Here is a 16,814-nt window from a genome sequence, read left to right on the forward strand (position 1 = left end):
TTTTTACCTCAGGTCTCTAGCTGGCTAGTTCTCTCACATCCTTCAGGTTTTTGCCCACTAACCTTCTTATTAGAAAAACAAAAATTTTTATTTACTTTCCCCAGTTTTTGCAAAGTTTCCAGGATGGAATCAATATGCATATCTAAAATTGCAACCACATATCCTTGAGACAGTGTGCTCTGATGTATATAAAGCTCATGTACTTTAGGGCCTCAGAACTTTAAAAGGTAAATCACAGAATTTAAGAGTACTATCTGTAGGAATATATGTGTTTTGTATTGAGAAAAAAGTTATGGCAGCATCAAGATAAAACCAATATATTGTTCTTTTTAGAAAAAAATATTAAAAATTATACATTATAGTGGGATTCTCTGTGACATATTTGTTCATGCACATAGCATAAATTGGTTTCTTTCATTCCCCCATACTTACCCTTTCCTTTCCCTCCTCTCTCATGTACCACCTTTCTCTAATACAACCGTTGGCTTTATTAGCTTATTTCACCTTGCATGATGTTCTATAGTTTCACCCATTTTCCTGTAAATCCATAATTTCATTTTTCTTTATAATTTAGTAAATTCAATTGCATATATGTGTGATATATATAAACATATATACAATCATATTTTCTTTATCCATTTATTTTTTGAGAGACACTTAGCAGCATAATTCATAATAGCCAAATTATAGAAACAATATGATATTATTAATCCTTTCCATTACAGTAGCATACAGTAACCATTGAATTGATAGGCAATTATAAGACCCTAAGAATGAACATACTTGGCCTGTTAAAGAACCACTAGCTTGCAAAGTTTCCAAAGAAGTGATCATATGACATTTGTTCATTACTTTTTCTTACATGCACTTTCCAAAGTACCACTTATGTTCCTGTAAGTATTAGGCATTAAAACATGAATTCTACATAGTCCTTATCCTGAGAGAGCTTACAATCTAATGAGATACAGACAGGAAGGTCTATTGTTAACAATAAAATAGAATACTATTTTGAGTGTAGTGGACGGACATCTAACAAGTAACAAAAAGCCTTTATATCTCAGGGTAACTCCCTAAAGTGGGAACTATTAATATTATCATTTCAAAACAAGGAAGACAAGACAGAGTGACATTCATTTACTTGTTCAAATATATATATATATATATATCACACATTCAATTTTTATAGTTCTAGAGTGAAGGAGCCCATATCTGACAGGGACCATTTTCCATTTTACTGTATGATTCCCTGCAGATGGGCAAGAGGGCATGAGAGACAAAGACAGAGAAGAATGTAAAGGGTCTGAACACATCTTTTATCAGGAACTCACTTCTAAAATAAATAACCTATCACTATGATAAGAGCACTAATCTATTGATGAGGGCAATATCTTATGACCCAATCATTTTATGAAAGTTCCTCCTCTCAACACTGTTGATTAAATTTCTAAGACATTTGGGTGATGTATTCAAACCATAGCAGTTTGTTAAATATTTTACAAACAGAGGCATGGCATCAATAATAAGAGATGAAATTGAAGGTTTTCCACTTATTTTTTTACATCCTACTTCAGACTAAGTATGGGAATTAACATCAATTGCTACAAAAATCTGATACAATTCTTCACCTGAAAAGCATTTTTACATTTCATCTCAAAGGCAATTTTGGGCAGAATACTAAGGCCTTAATAAATACATTCTGCTTGTGCTAGCACTGTTCTTTTGAAAATCTATAATACTATTTTCAATACCTTCATTTCATTTGTGCTGATATAAGTCATGGATGATGGAAAAAAAATAACTCAGCCACTGATGACCTCTAAATTTGCTCAACTTACATAAACACAAATATGCTGTGATTAGACTTCCACTAGTCATCTGGCACTGTTCTCTATTTACCGTCCAACTAAAATGATAAAAGCATTTAAGAGGAGAGCACTCTTATTCTATCAACTGAAAAGAAAAGCTTTGAAACAAAAAAAAAACAAAAATGAAAAGTCAATTTTATAATTATAGCTTTCCCACTGCAGAATACTCTGTAATTAAAAAACTCATATAACCTGTAATTTTAATAAAACCATATTATTTGTGGATGTAAAGAAGTAAATAACTGAGCTTTTATTATCAGATCTTCTATTTAAATGGATGACTTGCCTAAAATACTTATTTCAAGTGTCTTTGAGATATACAAATATCTTTTGAAATATGAAAAAGTCTTGAGACCCCTTCCGTTATAAATACATATGGAGATTAGTCTAATATACTGAGATATTTAGCATTTGATGTCATTTAAATGTGTGATATAATTAAATTATGTAAATTAAAGATTCATAAAACAGAGGCCCAGAGGTAAATTAATTCTGAGTGTCATCAAATATGTGTGCCTTTTACCAGCACATAGTAAATTAATTCACAGATATAATACACAGATTATGTATCAGAACCATGTTCTATAGTAAAGTATATGTGTTTTGTATTGAAAAAAAGTTATGGCAGCATCAGGATAAAACCTAAGTACATTTCATTTTCATGTAATAGAGGAGAAACTATTATTTAAAAGGAAACAAGAAGGAAAGCTAATGTTATTGAGCACCTGCTATTTTCCAGACACTCTTACATACATTATCTCTCCAGTTGGCATCAAGCATGCTAGTCTAGAGAATCATTAACATTGTTATAAATAAATTCCTGCTGCTATGGATTCTGGAGTATACAATGTAGAAGTATGCAATCTGATTGCAAATCAGCATTTATAATTCAAAACACATTATCATGTAACCACTGTCTTAAGCCTACTATTTAAACCATGACACAAGATCCCTTATTGTACTAAAATGTCCCCAACTCTCCACTGCCATGTAGTCTATATTTAAGGCAGACCTGAAATATACCTTCCTAATATATCACCAGTTTTACAGACAAATTGAAAAAAAAATGTATTCATACAGAAAGCTGAATCATCTCAATGATTCTCTTTTTTTGGCTCAGAAAAGTAAAGTATGTAACAGTGACTGTGTTATGGCAAGATTCAATTATATGGAGGTAATAAGACAAGAGATCCAAGGGTAGACAAGTCTTATGCTGTGAAACAAAAATCCTACTAGTAGAAGTCATTCTACAAAACCTAGAAAACAATTTTAGTATTGAATACACATATCTAGAATACAATAATACATATTCCAGGCAGTCTTCAGATACTTCCAAGACTGTTTAGAATCTCACACTGTACAGCAAAGTAACAGAAAGGAAAATTAAAATTTACCATATTTCCTTGGAGACAAATTGGTGTATCTTATTCCCGCATACCTCATGTAAAACCTTCAGTTAATTTCAGAAATATGTATTTACAGTTTCAGTGGTCAAAAGATTGGTGACCTTGCACTATAAAATCAGAAGGTCATGGGCTGGGGTTGTGGCTCAGTGGTAAAGTGCTTGCCTGGCACATGTGAGGCACTGGGTTGATCCCCAGCAGCACAATAAAAAAATAAATAAATAAAGATATTGTGTCCATCTACAACTAAAAAAAAATATATTTTTAAAAAAATCTAAAGGTCATGCCTATTATGCTTTCAAGAAGATATTCTTAAGGAAGAAAGTAGGTTGTTTCCTTTCCTTAGGTTAAATAAAGAAAATTTCCCCAGTTCACATTTGTGCTCCAATCAGCAAACCATTTACTCTGAGATTCCTTAGGGGGAAATATGCCTGAGAGAAGACAAAATAGAGCTCACTGTGTAACAAGAGAATTTGGTCCCTAATCTCAAAACACAAATCTTGTGAATTAGAGGGAAGAAGAATTAGTGAATAAAGCCAAACCATATTTAGGCTGTGTTTCTAAATGGCCTCAAGCCTAAGTTCCAAACTGAATTTTAGAATCTTTCTTATTCAGATGTATTCTCTTAGTAAGAAAAAAGAATAAGAATGAAGGGGTCCTCCAACACAACTATTACTTTCCAGATCTTCTTGGATCAAAACAACAATCTCTTTAAAAAATTATTTTGGCGAGAATGAAAAAAGAATGACAAAAAGAAATAAAGGTGGTCTGGGACTGGGAGTACTATAAATAGTAGGGGATTCTAAACTCTTTCTACACACTGAAAAACCTATGGATTTCTTATTACAATTAACTTTTTTAAGTGAAGAAAAAAAAAGCACATAGGCTTAAAAAGGATATCAGTTATATTCATAGATAAAGATCTAGTTAGGGAAAGTACATGAAAACTATAATTTAAAAAACACATGTTTGATGTATGTGCTTCTTAATTAGTGTATTAAATTGGAAATTCTAGCAGCAGGCCTAATAACTACTGCAATTTTCAGTAGTGATGAGCATAAAATACTTCAAGGCATCTACAACTATTATCTTAATCTAAAAATAACTGTGAAAGTTTATATTGGTGACAAACTCCCCATTACTTATAATACTACTGTAAAACTGTGAAAGTTTATATTGGTGACAAACTCCCCATTACTTATAATACTACTGTCCTTTGTGGCTTCTATTGATAAGTAAAGGGAATGTTAAAATTCATTCAGGAAAAATATTCATTTAGGATTTAGAGAACATATAGATATTTTTTCCCCCATCAATTTCACAGAACAAGGAAAAGAGCACTTGAATTATAAGGATATGAAGACTTTGGCCAGATTATACTTCCTTTTTCTAGTAGTGTTGGCTCTTGTTTTCTCCGGGACTTCTAAAGGACAAAGAATGCAAAGAAGTAGAAGGCTGTATCCATGATGACTCAACAGCCACGCAGTGACCTCTGTGCCTTGAGAGAAAGCTGAGTGGAAGTAGTGGCTTCTTCTTCCTCTGGGATGGAGTATAGAACTCTGTTCTTGATCCTTACAGAAAATGAAGAGGGAAAAATAAAAGCCATGAGCTATTCCTACTGTGGTATGGTGGTGCCCTGAATAGGGTCCTATAAACATTTCTACCTCTCTCATCCATCCCCCAACCCCAAAGGTAGCAGATTGTGAACATTCTTCCTATCACTTTTTATAAGCTTGGTACCTTCCTGGGATTGATTATATTGATTTATTGATGGTACCCCTTCCAAAGGTACTCAACCAGTAAATAGGGAAGCTGGAATTTAAATAAAAACCTTTGTTTTTCCTAACTTGACATATACTTAATGGAAATCTATATTGAGACACTAGTATGCTAGAATAAGAGGTTCAAATGGTGTGCAAAAAGACATGGAAACTTTGACTTAATAGATCCTGTAGACTAGAGAGAGACACAGGCATTGATCAAAGAGCCATACAAATAAATACATAATTACAAACTGTAATCCTTGTCCTGAAAATATTTGACAAAATGGTGTATATCAGGGACTTTTGAATAATTCTGGAATTCAAGGAAGACTTTCCTGAGGAAAAGATGTTTGATATTTAGTAGGAGTTAAATTACTACAGAAGGGTTTTTTTTCCTTATCTATCATCATTTTTATGCTAACATATCGATTGTTTTAAATGGTTTTTTAATAATTATAAAAACAGACTGTCATCATTAAGGAGCAGTGACTCAAAGAAATAACTAAGTGATTAAAGGAATTTTAGTTTCAAAACACCAATAATTCAACTTAAACCATTTTAAATAATTGCCTTCCCATGGATGGTTTATTGAACAATCACAGATTAGTGACTACCAGAGTATTGGGAGGAAAGGAAATGAAGTGAAAGCTCATGGGTACTGGAATTATCTGAGAGATGATGAAAACTATATGAAATTAGATAGTGTGTTGGTTATATAACTAGTTAGTATGCTAATACCACTTGGCTTTATACTTTTAAAAGGTGAATATTATGAAATGAGAATTATATATTAATTTTAAGCATAAAGTAAAATATGAATGGCTATGTATCATAGATCACACACTCAAAACTTATTATTTGCTAACAGACTTTGTATATGTCACTAATATAGATCTATCCAGCAAATGTAGGTATTTACAGCCCTTCACTATAAACTTTTCTTTCTCTGAGATCATGCTCTCTGATGAAGATTTGGCTCAGAAAATACTGAGGGATGAAGGTTATGCCTGCCTAGACAGCAAAATCAATGAATGAGTCCAAGCAAGCAATGAGGTGAAAGATGTAGAAGCTCACATACAACTAAGTTGACTTTTTGAGTCATTGAAATGTTTTATGAGACATTTATTGCCACAGTATGATGACATTTTTTTAGTATCAAAATGTGTGAAATTATAACAGAATTAATTCATGAGGAATGGAGAATGATTCTTTTTAATTTTTTTTTTGGGGGGGGGAAATGAGGAGATAGAAAACTCATAGCAACATTATTCTTACTTTTTTTCTAAATAAGTAAATATGAATGTATTGAAAATAATGCAAAGTAAAATGAAAATTAAATAAGATACTTAGTATAATGGTTTATAAATTAAAGTAGTATTAACTACCATTATAATAAAATAATAATGGAGGCTTATCATCTAAGGCAGATAAGCAAAATGAAGTACTTATGCTAATATAGAAGACATAATCAGGAGCATAAAAGGAATAGCTGGCTACTTAGTTATTTTCACTAAGCTCAAGGTTTTGAACACAGAAGAAAAAGAGTAGTAATTTTGATCTCAAAATCAATACTGGTAATAATAGCTGTCTACATTCAATTTACTATCAGACAGTTTAAGGATCAGGAAAGGCTTTGTCTTTTAAAAATGCTCCATGGGAGATATAACTTTCAAACACATTCTTTACTAGGATTTATGATTTGTGACATTAAATCAGGTTATATCAGGGCATAAGTAATTTACTAGATGCATACCAGCAGTTTTGTAAGGTACAGCAGTTCTTTTGAACTGAAGGAGCCACAGGTCATATCTAGTAAATTATTGATTTAATATACCACATTACTCTTTTGTGACCTACAAGAAGTTATCACTTTTAGAAGTACCTCAGTTGCTTTCTGAGAATAATTTATACATTATATAATAATTTTAAATGTAGTATATATTTGATAATAAATTATACATTATATCAGTGAAGAGATAGATATAGAATTGTAAGTAGCTTAAGGGTTTGTGGCATGTATTATAAAGTTTCTAAGACATTCAAGTAGTATCTCTTCCATATAAATGGTTTGATAGTCTTCTTTTTCACTCAGTGCTAATGTACCTTTTGTTCTTACTTGCCTTCAGTCCTCCTCCTCCTACATTCCACACCCATATCCCTGTTCAAACTACAAGTAGAAAGTCATTTTCCTCAGATGACTAGAAACCGTAAATCCTCATTCCATCTCATGCTCTGATTTCTCTGGAACTAACACATCTATCAACTGTTTCAGTGCATGCATAATTTAGGAGTAAAACAAGCATAGATACAGTTTAATTGGATCATGGATGCATTTTACTTATACAAATCAAATCATACAAATTCATTCAAAATAGAATTTAAAAAAAAAATAAACAGAGAACAAGGAAAATACTAAAAACAATAAACTATGGATGATTTCAATCACTCAAAGAGGATATGCCTCAGACTGGTAAAATGTTAACATGGATTTGCTACTGTGAATTAGAGTAGCAAATAAAGAGAGAATGTATTGGATACTGCATGAAATTTAAGTGATTTATCTAGGGTAACTTCAACTCAATCAAACATTTGTATTATATGTTAACTGGAAGATTATTTTATATTACTCTAATCTTACAATCACAGTTCATTTAACCATCAAAGAGACATTTATAGAGAACCTACTTTGTTCTAAAAAGGAGGGAGAAAACATGTAAAGTTTGTGTGTTAGAAAAATCAGTAGCAGTGATATGGAATTTTGGTGATGAGTAATGCTAGGAGCTTACTAGAAGAGTCCACAAGAAAACTGTTGGGAGATGACAGATAAAGAGGCAGCGAAGATAAAGAAAAGCTGATATTCTACCTGAGAGCATAAACAGCAGAACAGTGATTGGACCCTTAGTCAGGGAGAGAGAATAAACAATAACAGCATTTTATAAGAAGGCTGGGTTTGACATTTTAAATATCTAAAATAATTTGGCTCTATATGCATTCATTAAGTACAGTTCTTTGTCACAAAGTCATGATTAATTATTATCAATTACACAAACATTAGAATTATTTCCAAAATGGTTTGGAATTTGGAATCATCGATTTGGCATCTTGCAAAGTAACTTCTGGGTATAATTACATGTTATGAGAAAGCATGACCTTCCCCAAACCTTATTAATGTACCAGGTCATAAAATAAAAGAACAGTATTTCTTTAACCCTTGTATTTCCTACACTTACACAAACAGAATTATGTCTTCTCATAATTTATATGCTCCACAATATGATATTAAAATATAGATTTGTGTGCCACATGTTATATCAAGAGCATGTGAGTTATCATGTTTAACATGTTATAAAGCATATACGCTGTTTAGAGAAAATTGCTGCCAGTTTGACATAGGAGCCAAATGTATAGGTGGTATATATCAAAAAGCAAAAATAAGAGTAGAGTTCAAAGTTTGGGATTGCTTTTAGCTCCAATTTTTGTTAAGATCAAAAAAGATAAAGGCTGGTCTCTTATAGCCACTAAGGTGGAATTAAAATAGAAAGTGAAGGTATGAAAAGCTATTGGAGACCAATATTAGGAGAATCAGTAAAGTTGGCCGGGATCAATCATTTTTCCATTTTTATTTAATAAACATAAAAGATTATAAAAGATCTCTGATCATAATTTACCTTTATTTATGTTAATCACATACTGTACAATTATCATCGATCACTAAATAATATTCTGTATCATTAACTATAAATTTGTACATGCTGTAGGCACTGACCAGAATAGAAAATTAAGGTTACCAATACAAATCACAGAATATGACATGATATTACCATACTGATATGTGATTAAGCTGAAATCTCACATATATTCATGGTTAAAAAAACCTTCATATTTATAAATGAGATTTTTAGTAACAGCTGTCCTAAATGTCCATTATGCAATATATAATATATGAAGCAAATCAAGGGTGACAGACACATACTAATGTGTGATGGCTGAATGTTCATGACTAAGTCACAGTGCTGCACTTGAATTAGACACTCTCATTTCTATTCATACTTTCTAAATATAAAAATAAGAGTTTTTGTCATGTACATTCAAAGTATTATAATTTTAATTTTGGAGCACCTTAAAATCAGAAAGAAAGTTGGCATTAAACACATTACTCATTCTTAAATGATTCTCTCATCAGTAGCATTATCAGTTGAATAAAGTTATCAGTGATGAAATAAGAATACACCTGACTACTTTAATCTCAAACAATAAAGAGTGATGAGAGTGAGACATCTTTGGTTATTATCATCACTGTCAAATTGTTGTTTCTGGAAGTTCTAAGTTTAGAATGTTTAATTCTAAGTAGTTAATACCCTTTTATTTAACATTAACAACAACAAAAAGGGCAGAATATTCATTAGCCACCCTACTGAATACAATAGGTTTGTGTTTAAATATTGCTATATTTTTTAACTTTCAAGAGGACTCCATTAAAAGTATTGATTTTTTTTTCAAACTGTTGCAACTTTCCCTGAGGCACCTAATAAACTACCACATTGAAAACTCGTTAAAGAAAAATGGATAAGAATGTAGTTCAGAGGTAGTACACGTGTCTAGTATGTACAAGGCCCTTAAAAAAAAAAAAATCAAGCTTTACCTTCAATGAATTCCTAACTCCAGCTACTTATAGATAGAAGGAGGAGGATCACAAGTTTGAAGTCAGCCTGCAAAGTACAGCAAAACCCTGTCTCAAATTTTTGACAAAAGATTGGGAATGTAATTCAGTGCTAAAGTTGTTACCTAGAATGTGCAAAGCCATGGATCCAATCTCCAATACCAAAAAAATAATAATAATAAAATTAAAACAAAGCTAATAATTCTATTTTTGCTCCTGATCTTATCTCTAGGCCAATGCTCTGGTTTTGCCTTTGCAAACCACCCCCTACCAATCCTTTCATTATCTTCCCAGTTGAAGATTCTGGTTTGTTTTTATATTTCTTTATATACCACTTACTCATTATCATATTCTAATCTAGCTTCTACTCCTCTAATCTAGTTCAGAAGGTCTAGTCCAAAAGTTTACAAACTTTTTCTGTAAATAATTTTGGAATTTACTTACCAGTCTCTGTTGCATATCCTACCGTAGTTTTATTTTGTCTTTAACTCTAAAAATAAATAAATAAATAAATAAATAAAAATATTTTCTCAAGTCCATGAGCTTCATTTGGCCCACTGACAATAATTTGCAGAAAGCTGTTCACTATGATACTACTTTTGACACCAAAATCTCCTTTTGGTGTTTGAGTGGAATAATAAATGATACTGTTCTTCCTGCACAAGTTCAAAGCCAAAAAGATAGCAAACCATTAACTTTAATATTGATAAAAGTTGAGATTAACAGCAAACTTCCTACAACCTGATTTTGGCAACTACAGCCCTACCCTCCAAGGACATACAACAAAAACCTACAATGTGGGTGACCAGGCTGGTAGATAACACACTGTAGGCAGGATGGCTCTGAACAAGAAGAAGTAGAAGTTCCTTTCCAGGGCCCACCATTCATTCTAAAAATGAGCCTGGGGCAGGGCCAGCCAAAACACATTTAAGAAAATCCCTCTACACAGAAATCACAGGCTTAGGAAAGATGCATCCAGCTCTCTTATGTTCCAGATGCCTAGTCAACAAAGACTCCTTTTCCATTTATTAACTGTTTTGCAATATCTAACCTTTTGAATTTGAACTCTTTTTTTCCCCCCTTCAGTGAAAGTTTCTTGTACTTTGGCTTCTGAGAGACTTTCTCTGTAGCTACCCTTTCTTTAGATCTTTGGTGCTTTGCAGAACCTCTTCTTTAACCATATTTTCTCATTCTCCATACTATTTTGAATGATCTCATTCACTTAAAGAATATCATAGATACATAAATCTCCATTAGTAGATCAGGTCTCTTTCTGAGTTTCAGACATATGAATCCTAATACATCTCCTGACTTATGAATAACAGGACCACTTTCTTACAATTGTCTGGAAACATCAGTATCACCCTCATCCTTTTTTTATGAATATAAGACATTTGGGCCTGAGGTAGAAAATAAGTCTGTCCCAAGGAACCATCAACAACTCCTTTGATATCTAGGTAAATTATATAAACAAAAAAGATTGGAGCAAAAATGGGTGAAAGTATTTATAAAATTATCACGTCCCATGTCTGAAATGCTTAATTTGACAACAGCATAATTGTGCTTGAATTTGAGTAGGGGTTCAAGATTTGGCTGCAAGTATATAATTTATGAAATGCTGATTTTTGCACTCTTATATATGGCTACTCTTTAGAGAAAAAAATTATAACATTTGATATTACTTTGCTATGGAGAACAGTAAATTGAATACTTACAAAGTTTTGTGTGTGCAGAATTTTACCATTTTTAAAATATTTGACACTGGAGGAATCTATTAAAAGATGAAAATAATTTTTACCTCTTAAAATCCAGTAGCCATATTTTTATATCAAGAACACATTCATATTACAATTTTTTAATCTTCTAAAAATATTTTTTTATTTTTATTTCTTAGCACCCTGTGGAAGTCGTTCAACAGGTTCTGAAGGCACTGTTCTATCCCCAAACTATCCAAAAAATTACAGTGTGGGACACAATTGTGTTTATTCTATAGCAGTTCCCAAGGAGTTTGGTAAGTAAGATTCATATTACCATGTGGTATTTCATTCCAGACAGACTTTATTTTTCACCACATTATTTTTAAAATAATAATAATGATGAAGAAACTATCGACTATTCATAAAGCATTTTACAATTTTTTATAGATTGTAGCTATGTAATCATAAAATTGAGGTCATTTCATTAAAACTGAATTAATGGTCAAGTATACAGGTGAACAACAATACAAAAATGAAAACAGGATTGTTTTTAATTTTTAAAAATAAGCACATCCAGTAACCTTGCAAGTGCCTTCATATTGGAATTATATAAAATAGGACATTACCAAAGCACAAAGAAATGTCAGATTTTCAAAATATGCATAATATCAAATATACAAACTACTACAGCAGTAACAAAAATGTTTATAAAACAACCATATACCAGTCCTAAATTTATTATCACATTTCCAGAAAGAAGAGATTTTTTTTTAAGTATCTAATTTCTGGGACAGCAATGAATAAAAATAAAACAACAAAGGACATTTTAGCTCATCCTGTCAACCTGACAATCTGTTCTCCATTGGCACTAGGAAGACAATGTGTCCTTTGCTGCCTTCACATCTTCCTGATCACAAGTCTTAGAAGTCACCTCTCTGGCTTCTAGAGGTTTTGGATCTGAGATCCAGCTGGATCTATCCCAGTTTAAGCTCTGTTCATGGATGAATAGGCAAGGGAAATTTAGTGAGCAGTAAAGTATGGGGAAGAGACTGAAAGTGCATAAACTTCTAGAATTTAGATTTACAGCATGTGTTTGATGGTAAAGGATTTGTTATAGCTGTCATGAATGTCTGGGTCTGGATGACTCAGTGTTTTTGCAGAAGGACATGGATTTTATCATTAAAGATTGGGGGATAACATCTTGACTTAACATTTCTGCTGCCAAAATATATAATAAGCTGATGTTCCCAGTCCATTTTCTTAAAACCAGATACTACTATATATCCTCTTTTTATTCCCTGTGAATCAAGTTCAAGATCCTCAACAAAATTGAGAGCACCATCTTCAAAGTGAAGTATCAAACCTTTCATTTTAGCATTGAAATAGAGCACCATTGCTTGTGTTAGCTAGGTGTCTGTTTCTGCATTGTATGTAGTATTTCCTTCCCCTGGCATATTGATCAGTGGAATTAGACTTGAGCTGTTTGATAATGAAGGGAATGACAGTTTAGAAAGAAAAATATCATCCTCTTAATTGTGTTTACTTTTTGCCTTTTGTGCTCAAGATAGTTTTCCCTTTGTTAGAGCAGCACCTGGTCACCAGATGCCAAAAATGTTACATGACTGCTGACAGAATCCTAGCAGTGTTGTCCAAAAAACTGCCTGATTCCATTTTGTGTTCCATTATACTCTCTTTTGGGGATGCTATGTGGCTAAAAGAATGAGAAAGAGGAATATTATTTTATTTCTTGACACACAGACATGCTGGTCATCCTGAAGATATTTGACAATTGCCTGTGTATGCTGGAAAAGAGAAAAGAGAAGTTATAATTAAAATAAAAGTAAATTAATAGATTCCTAAATAATGGAATCTTAATTTTGGAGAGTTAAATTAGATTTAATTCTATTAATATAAAATATAATACTATGTTGAAACAGAAATGTGTGGTTTTTAAACTTCTTTTTTTAACAAGTCTGTTCATGGATAAAACAGTGTACTTTGGTTTACTATTAAGGAAAATGATTTTATTTTTCAAGCATTGCATTATTTTTTCCTTAAAACTGCATGTGAAAATATATACTAGATCCTAATTTCAGCCCTGTTACATATTTGCTATCTATCTTTAGACAAGTTATATAAGGTTACTGAGACTCAGTCTTGGTGAAATGGGGATCATGTGTCAATAGAGAAGAGTTATTGCAAACAGTAAATTAGATTGTCTATCAGAAATGCATCTCATCTTTTCCATGTTCGGTATCATTGAGTTTAAGAATGCTAGGTTTGGAGTCAGATTTCTGGGCTCAGGCTCAACTCAACATCTTACTCGTTTTTATTGGACAAATTACATCATCGGCCAAAGTCTTACTTTTCCTATCCCTAAAATAATGGTGACAAATGCCACCTCATGGGATTACTTCATAATGAAATAATATGTGTGTGAATGACTAGCACTATAAAACATAGTATACACAGATGTACATACAAACACATTTTTCTTTGTGTTCTCATTCACACTGAATGTCTTTAATTGACTCCTATTGTATAAAACATACGAAATAAAATGACCTAGATTATCCTGGAATAGGACTTTAAAAGTATTATAGCTAAAATTGAGACATTAATTTATATTATTTAGCTAAATCATAAGAAATTAAAGCATGGGGTCTTGGGTTGTGGTAGAGTGCTTGCCTAGCATGTCCAGTTCGAGGCCCTGGGTTCAATCCTCAGCACCACATAAAAATGAATAAATAAAATAAGTGTTTAAAAAAAAAGAAGTTAAAGCATGGAAACAAATATTTTGGATTCACTTCACCAGTGAATATTAAATCATGCAATCCTTAATAATTTTCTGGGAGTGGTGTGGTAGAATTAAATAAATTCTGATCATTGACTTCTTATCCTTACCTTTACCTCTTTGATGTGAGATGATCAAGCAATAGTGAGTGGGTTTCTATAAATCAAATTCCTGATTTTCTTCTGCTTTCTATTATTTTCATTTGCAATAATTTCCTGCTACTGCACATTGAGCTATTTCTTCTGACTTTTAGGTATCACTTTAACACATATAATTCTCATCTTTTCTCTTTTCCTGTTTTTAATCTCAAATTGTGATCATTTCTTCCTTTAGACCTGTTATATGTAGATAATCTTAAAATTGAGTTTTTATTCCTTTAGTACAATATATGTCAAATACACTCAGTTCATTCATTCATATTACATTTTGAACAGGTGTTAAGATTCTAAAATAGTTATGCAAGTAGAAAATCATATATAATCAACATTACCAATGAAAATATTTTATATTACTCATGAGAGATCATCTCATGATTTTGCACAAACCATATTGTCTTTTAGAAAGTCTAATAGGATGTTTTTCTTCCAATGAAAGAACGGATGACAGTTTCTTCAGATAGTGTCATATAAGCTGGTTGTGATTCTTAAGAGTGATGTAGCTTCAGATTAGGTTCATTTATGTATTTTTACCTGGTATAGAATTGAATTCATATAATTTCAATGTGTACACAATGTGACAGTACCGATCGATGGAGTGTGAACGGTGTCATCAATTTCTTTTGTTTTTGTGGATAAGAGACTTGTCAATTTATAATATTTTTGTGAGCATGATTAAATTTCATTTAGACATCAGATATTAGAGTTGGTTGAGCAATATTTATCCTATATGATTCTGGTTGTTTTATATCCTTAAAAATAACAGTTCTGGATCAATTGGATAGCATTCATTAATAATGTACTCTCTTCCTTCTTTAGTATCAAACTATTTCACTTGATTGTTCTGATTTTAAAAATCCTAGTTTACCTATCAATAAATAAGTTTAATTGTCCTTCCTCTTCTAATTTTTAATCATGAATTATTTTCCCATGGGATTTTGTTGCTTAAATACTAATGCATTTTTTTTGAATGCCAAAAGCATGGAAACCAGATTTTATTTCAAATTTGTTATAGATAAGTTCTTTACAGTGTAAGAGAATTTTTGACATTGACAGGGAGAAAAAAATTTTATTAATAACTCATACTTAGAGCATTGAGGCCTAAATCAGATTTCAAAGAGGTTGGAATTATTAAAACTGGGGGAAAAATGTCATGGATGTCTACTAATCTTTACTAAAAATAAACAAACAAACAAAACCAGAATAGCCGAAGTTGAGATTATTTTTGCTTTGATGATGTTCTCTTGGAATAGAAGATACTGAAATATATATATGCTAGAGATTGAACACATGGGCCTTTAACCACTGAGCCATAGACCCAATCCTTTTTAATATTTTATTTAGAGACAGGGTCTCACTGAGTTGCTCAGGTTCTCACTAAGTTGCTCAGGTTCTCACTAAGTTGCTCAGGTTCTCGATAAGTTGCTGAGGCTGGCTTTGAACTCATGATCCTTCTGTCTCAGCTCCCCTCAAGCTGCTGGCATTAAAGTCATGCACCACTGCACCTAACTGAAGTATTTATCTTAAAGCCAAATGAGAAAGACGTTGAAAGGGCAAAGTTACAGATTTGAGACAGAACAAGTGGCAAAGCAAGGTCCTTTAGGCAACTGGAAGAAAAGAAATTTAGAAACATGAGTCTTTTTATAATCCAGAGGAATAATTAATTACACATGGAATGTTGCCTGTTGGAATTATCACCCCTCTCAAATTTTCCCAACTCCATCTCTCCTTACTAAGAATTCACTATAGGGCTGGGGTTATGGCTCAGTGGTAAAGCGCTTGCCTAGCAAATGCGAGGCCCTGGTTTTGATCCTCAGCACCACATATAAATAAATAAAATAAAGATATTGTGTCCAATTTATATATATATATATATATATTAATATATATTCCATATATATTAAAGGCTGTATTAGTGTCAAAAGGCTCCCATAACAAGTGTCACAAACCTAGTGGCTTAGAACAATAAAAATGTATTCTCTTACAGTTCTGGAGGTTAGATGCTTGAAACAACAAGTGATGATGCCATGCATCCTTCAGGCTCTAGGGAAGTGGCCTGTTTTGCCTCTTCCCAGCTTTTTTTGGCTCCAAGCAATCCCTTCGCATTCTGGAACTTATAGCTGCATCATTCTGATGTTCATAAGATCATGTTCATAAGATCACTCCATCTCCACAAGACCTTTCCTCTGCCTATCTGTTCATGTTTTTATGTGGCTCTCTTGTTTTCTCCTCTTTTTATACAGATAGCAATTATTGGATTTAGGGCCAACCTGAATCAGTTTGATCTCATCTTTATCCCTTAAGTAATGCATCTGCAAAGACCCCGTTTCCAAATATGATGATATTATGAGCTTCTGGGTTGACATTAGTTTGGGGAGACACAATTAAGCCCACATTACACTATATTACCAAAATTTTATCTAGAAAATCTTAACATTGATAACTGAATAAGGCATTGATACATTGATAATTGTATC

At 32.3% G+C, this 16,814-nt stretch overlaps 1 protein-coding gene across 3 annotated transcripts in view; it reads left to right on the forward strand.

Moving 5' to 3' along the window:
• The window catches only part of Csmd3 (CUB and Sushi multiple domains 3), a 1,110,517-nt gene that overhangs the window by 880,143 nt on the left and 213,560 nt on the right, over positions 1-16,814 (forward strand). For all 3 annotated transcript variants that reach the window (XM_026384530.2, XM_026384531.2, XM_026384532.2), the window contains one exon: positions 11,586-11,702. In XM_026384530.2, the coding sequence (XP_026240315.2) occupies positions 11,586-11,702 (117 nt within the window). The remainder of the gene's footprint in view (positions 1-11,585; positions 11,703-16,814) is intronic.

Source organism: Urocitellus parryii, chromosome 7 (genome assembly GCF_045843805.1).
Source record: "Urocitellus parryii isolate mUroPar1 chromosome 7, mUroPar1.hap1, whole genome shotgun sequence".
In the NCBI taxonomy this organism is placed as follows: domain Eukaryota; kingdom Metazoa; phylum Chordata; class Mammalia; order Rodentia; family Sciuridae; genus Urocitellus; species Urocitellus parryii.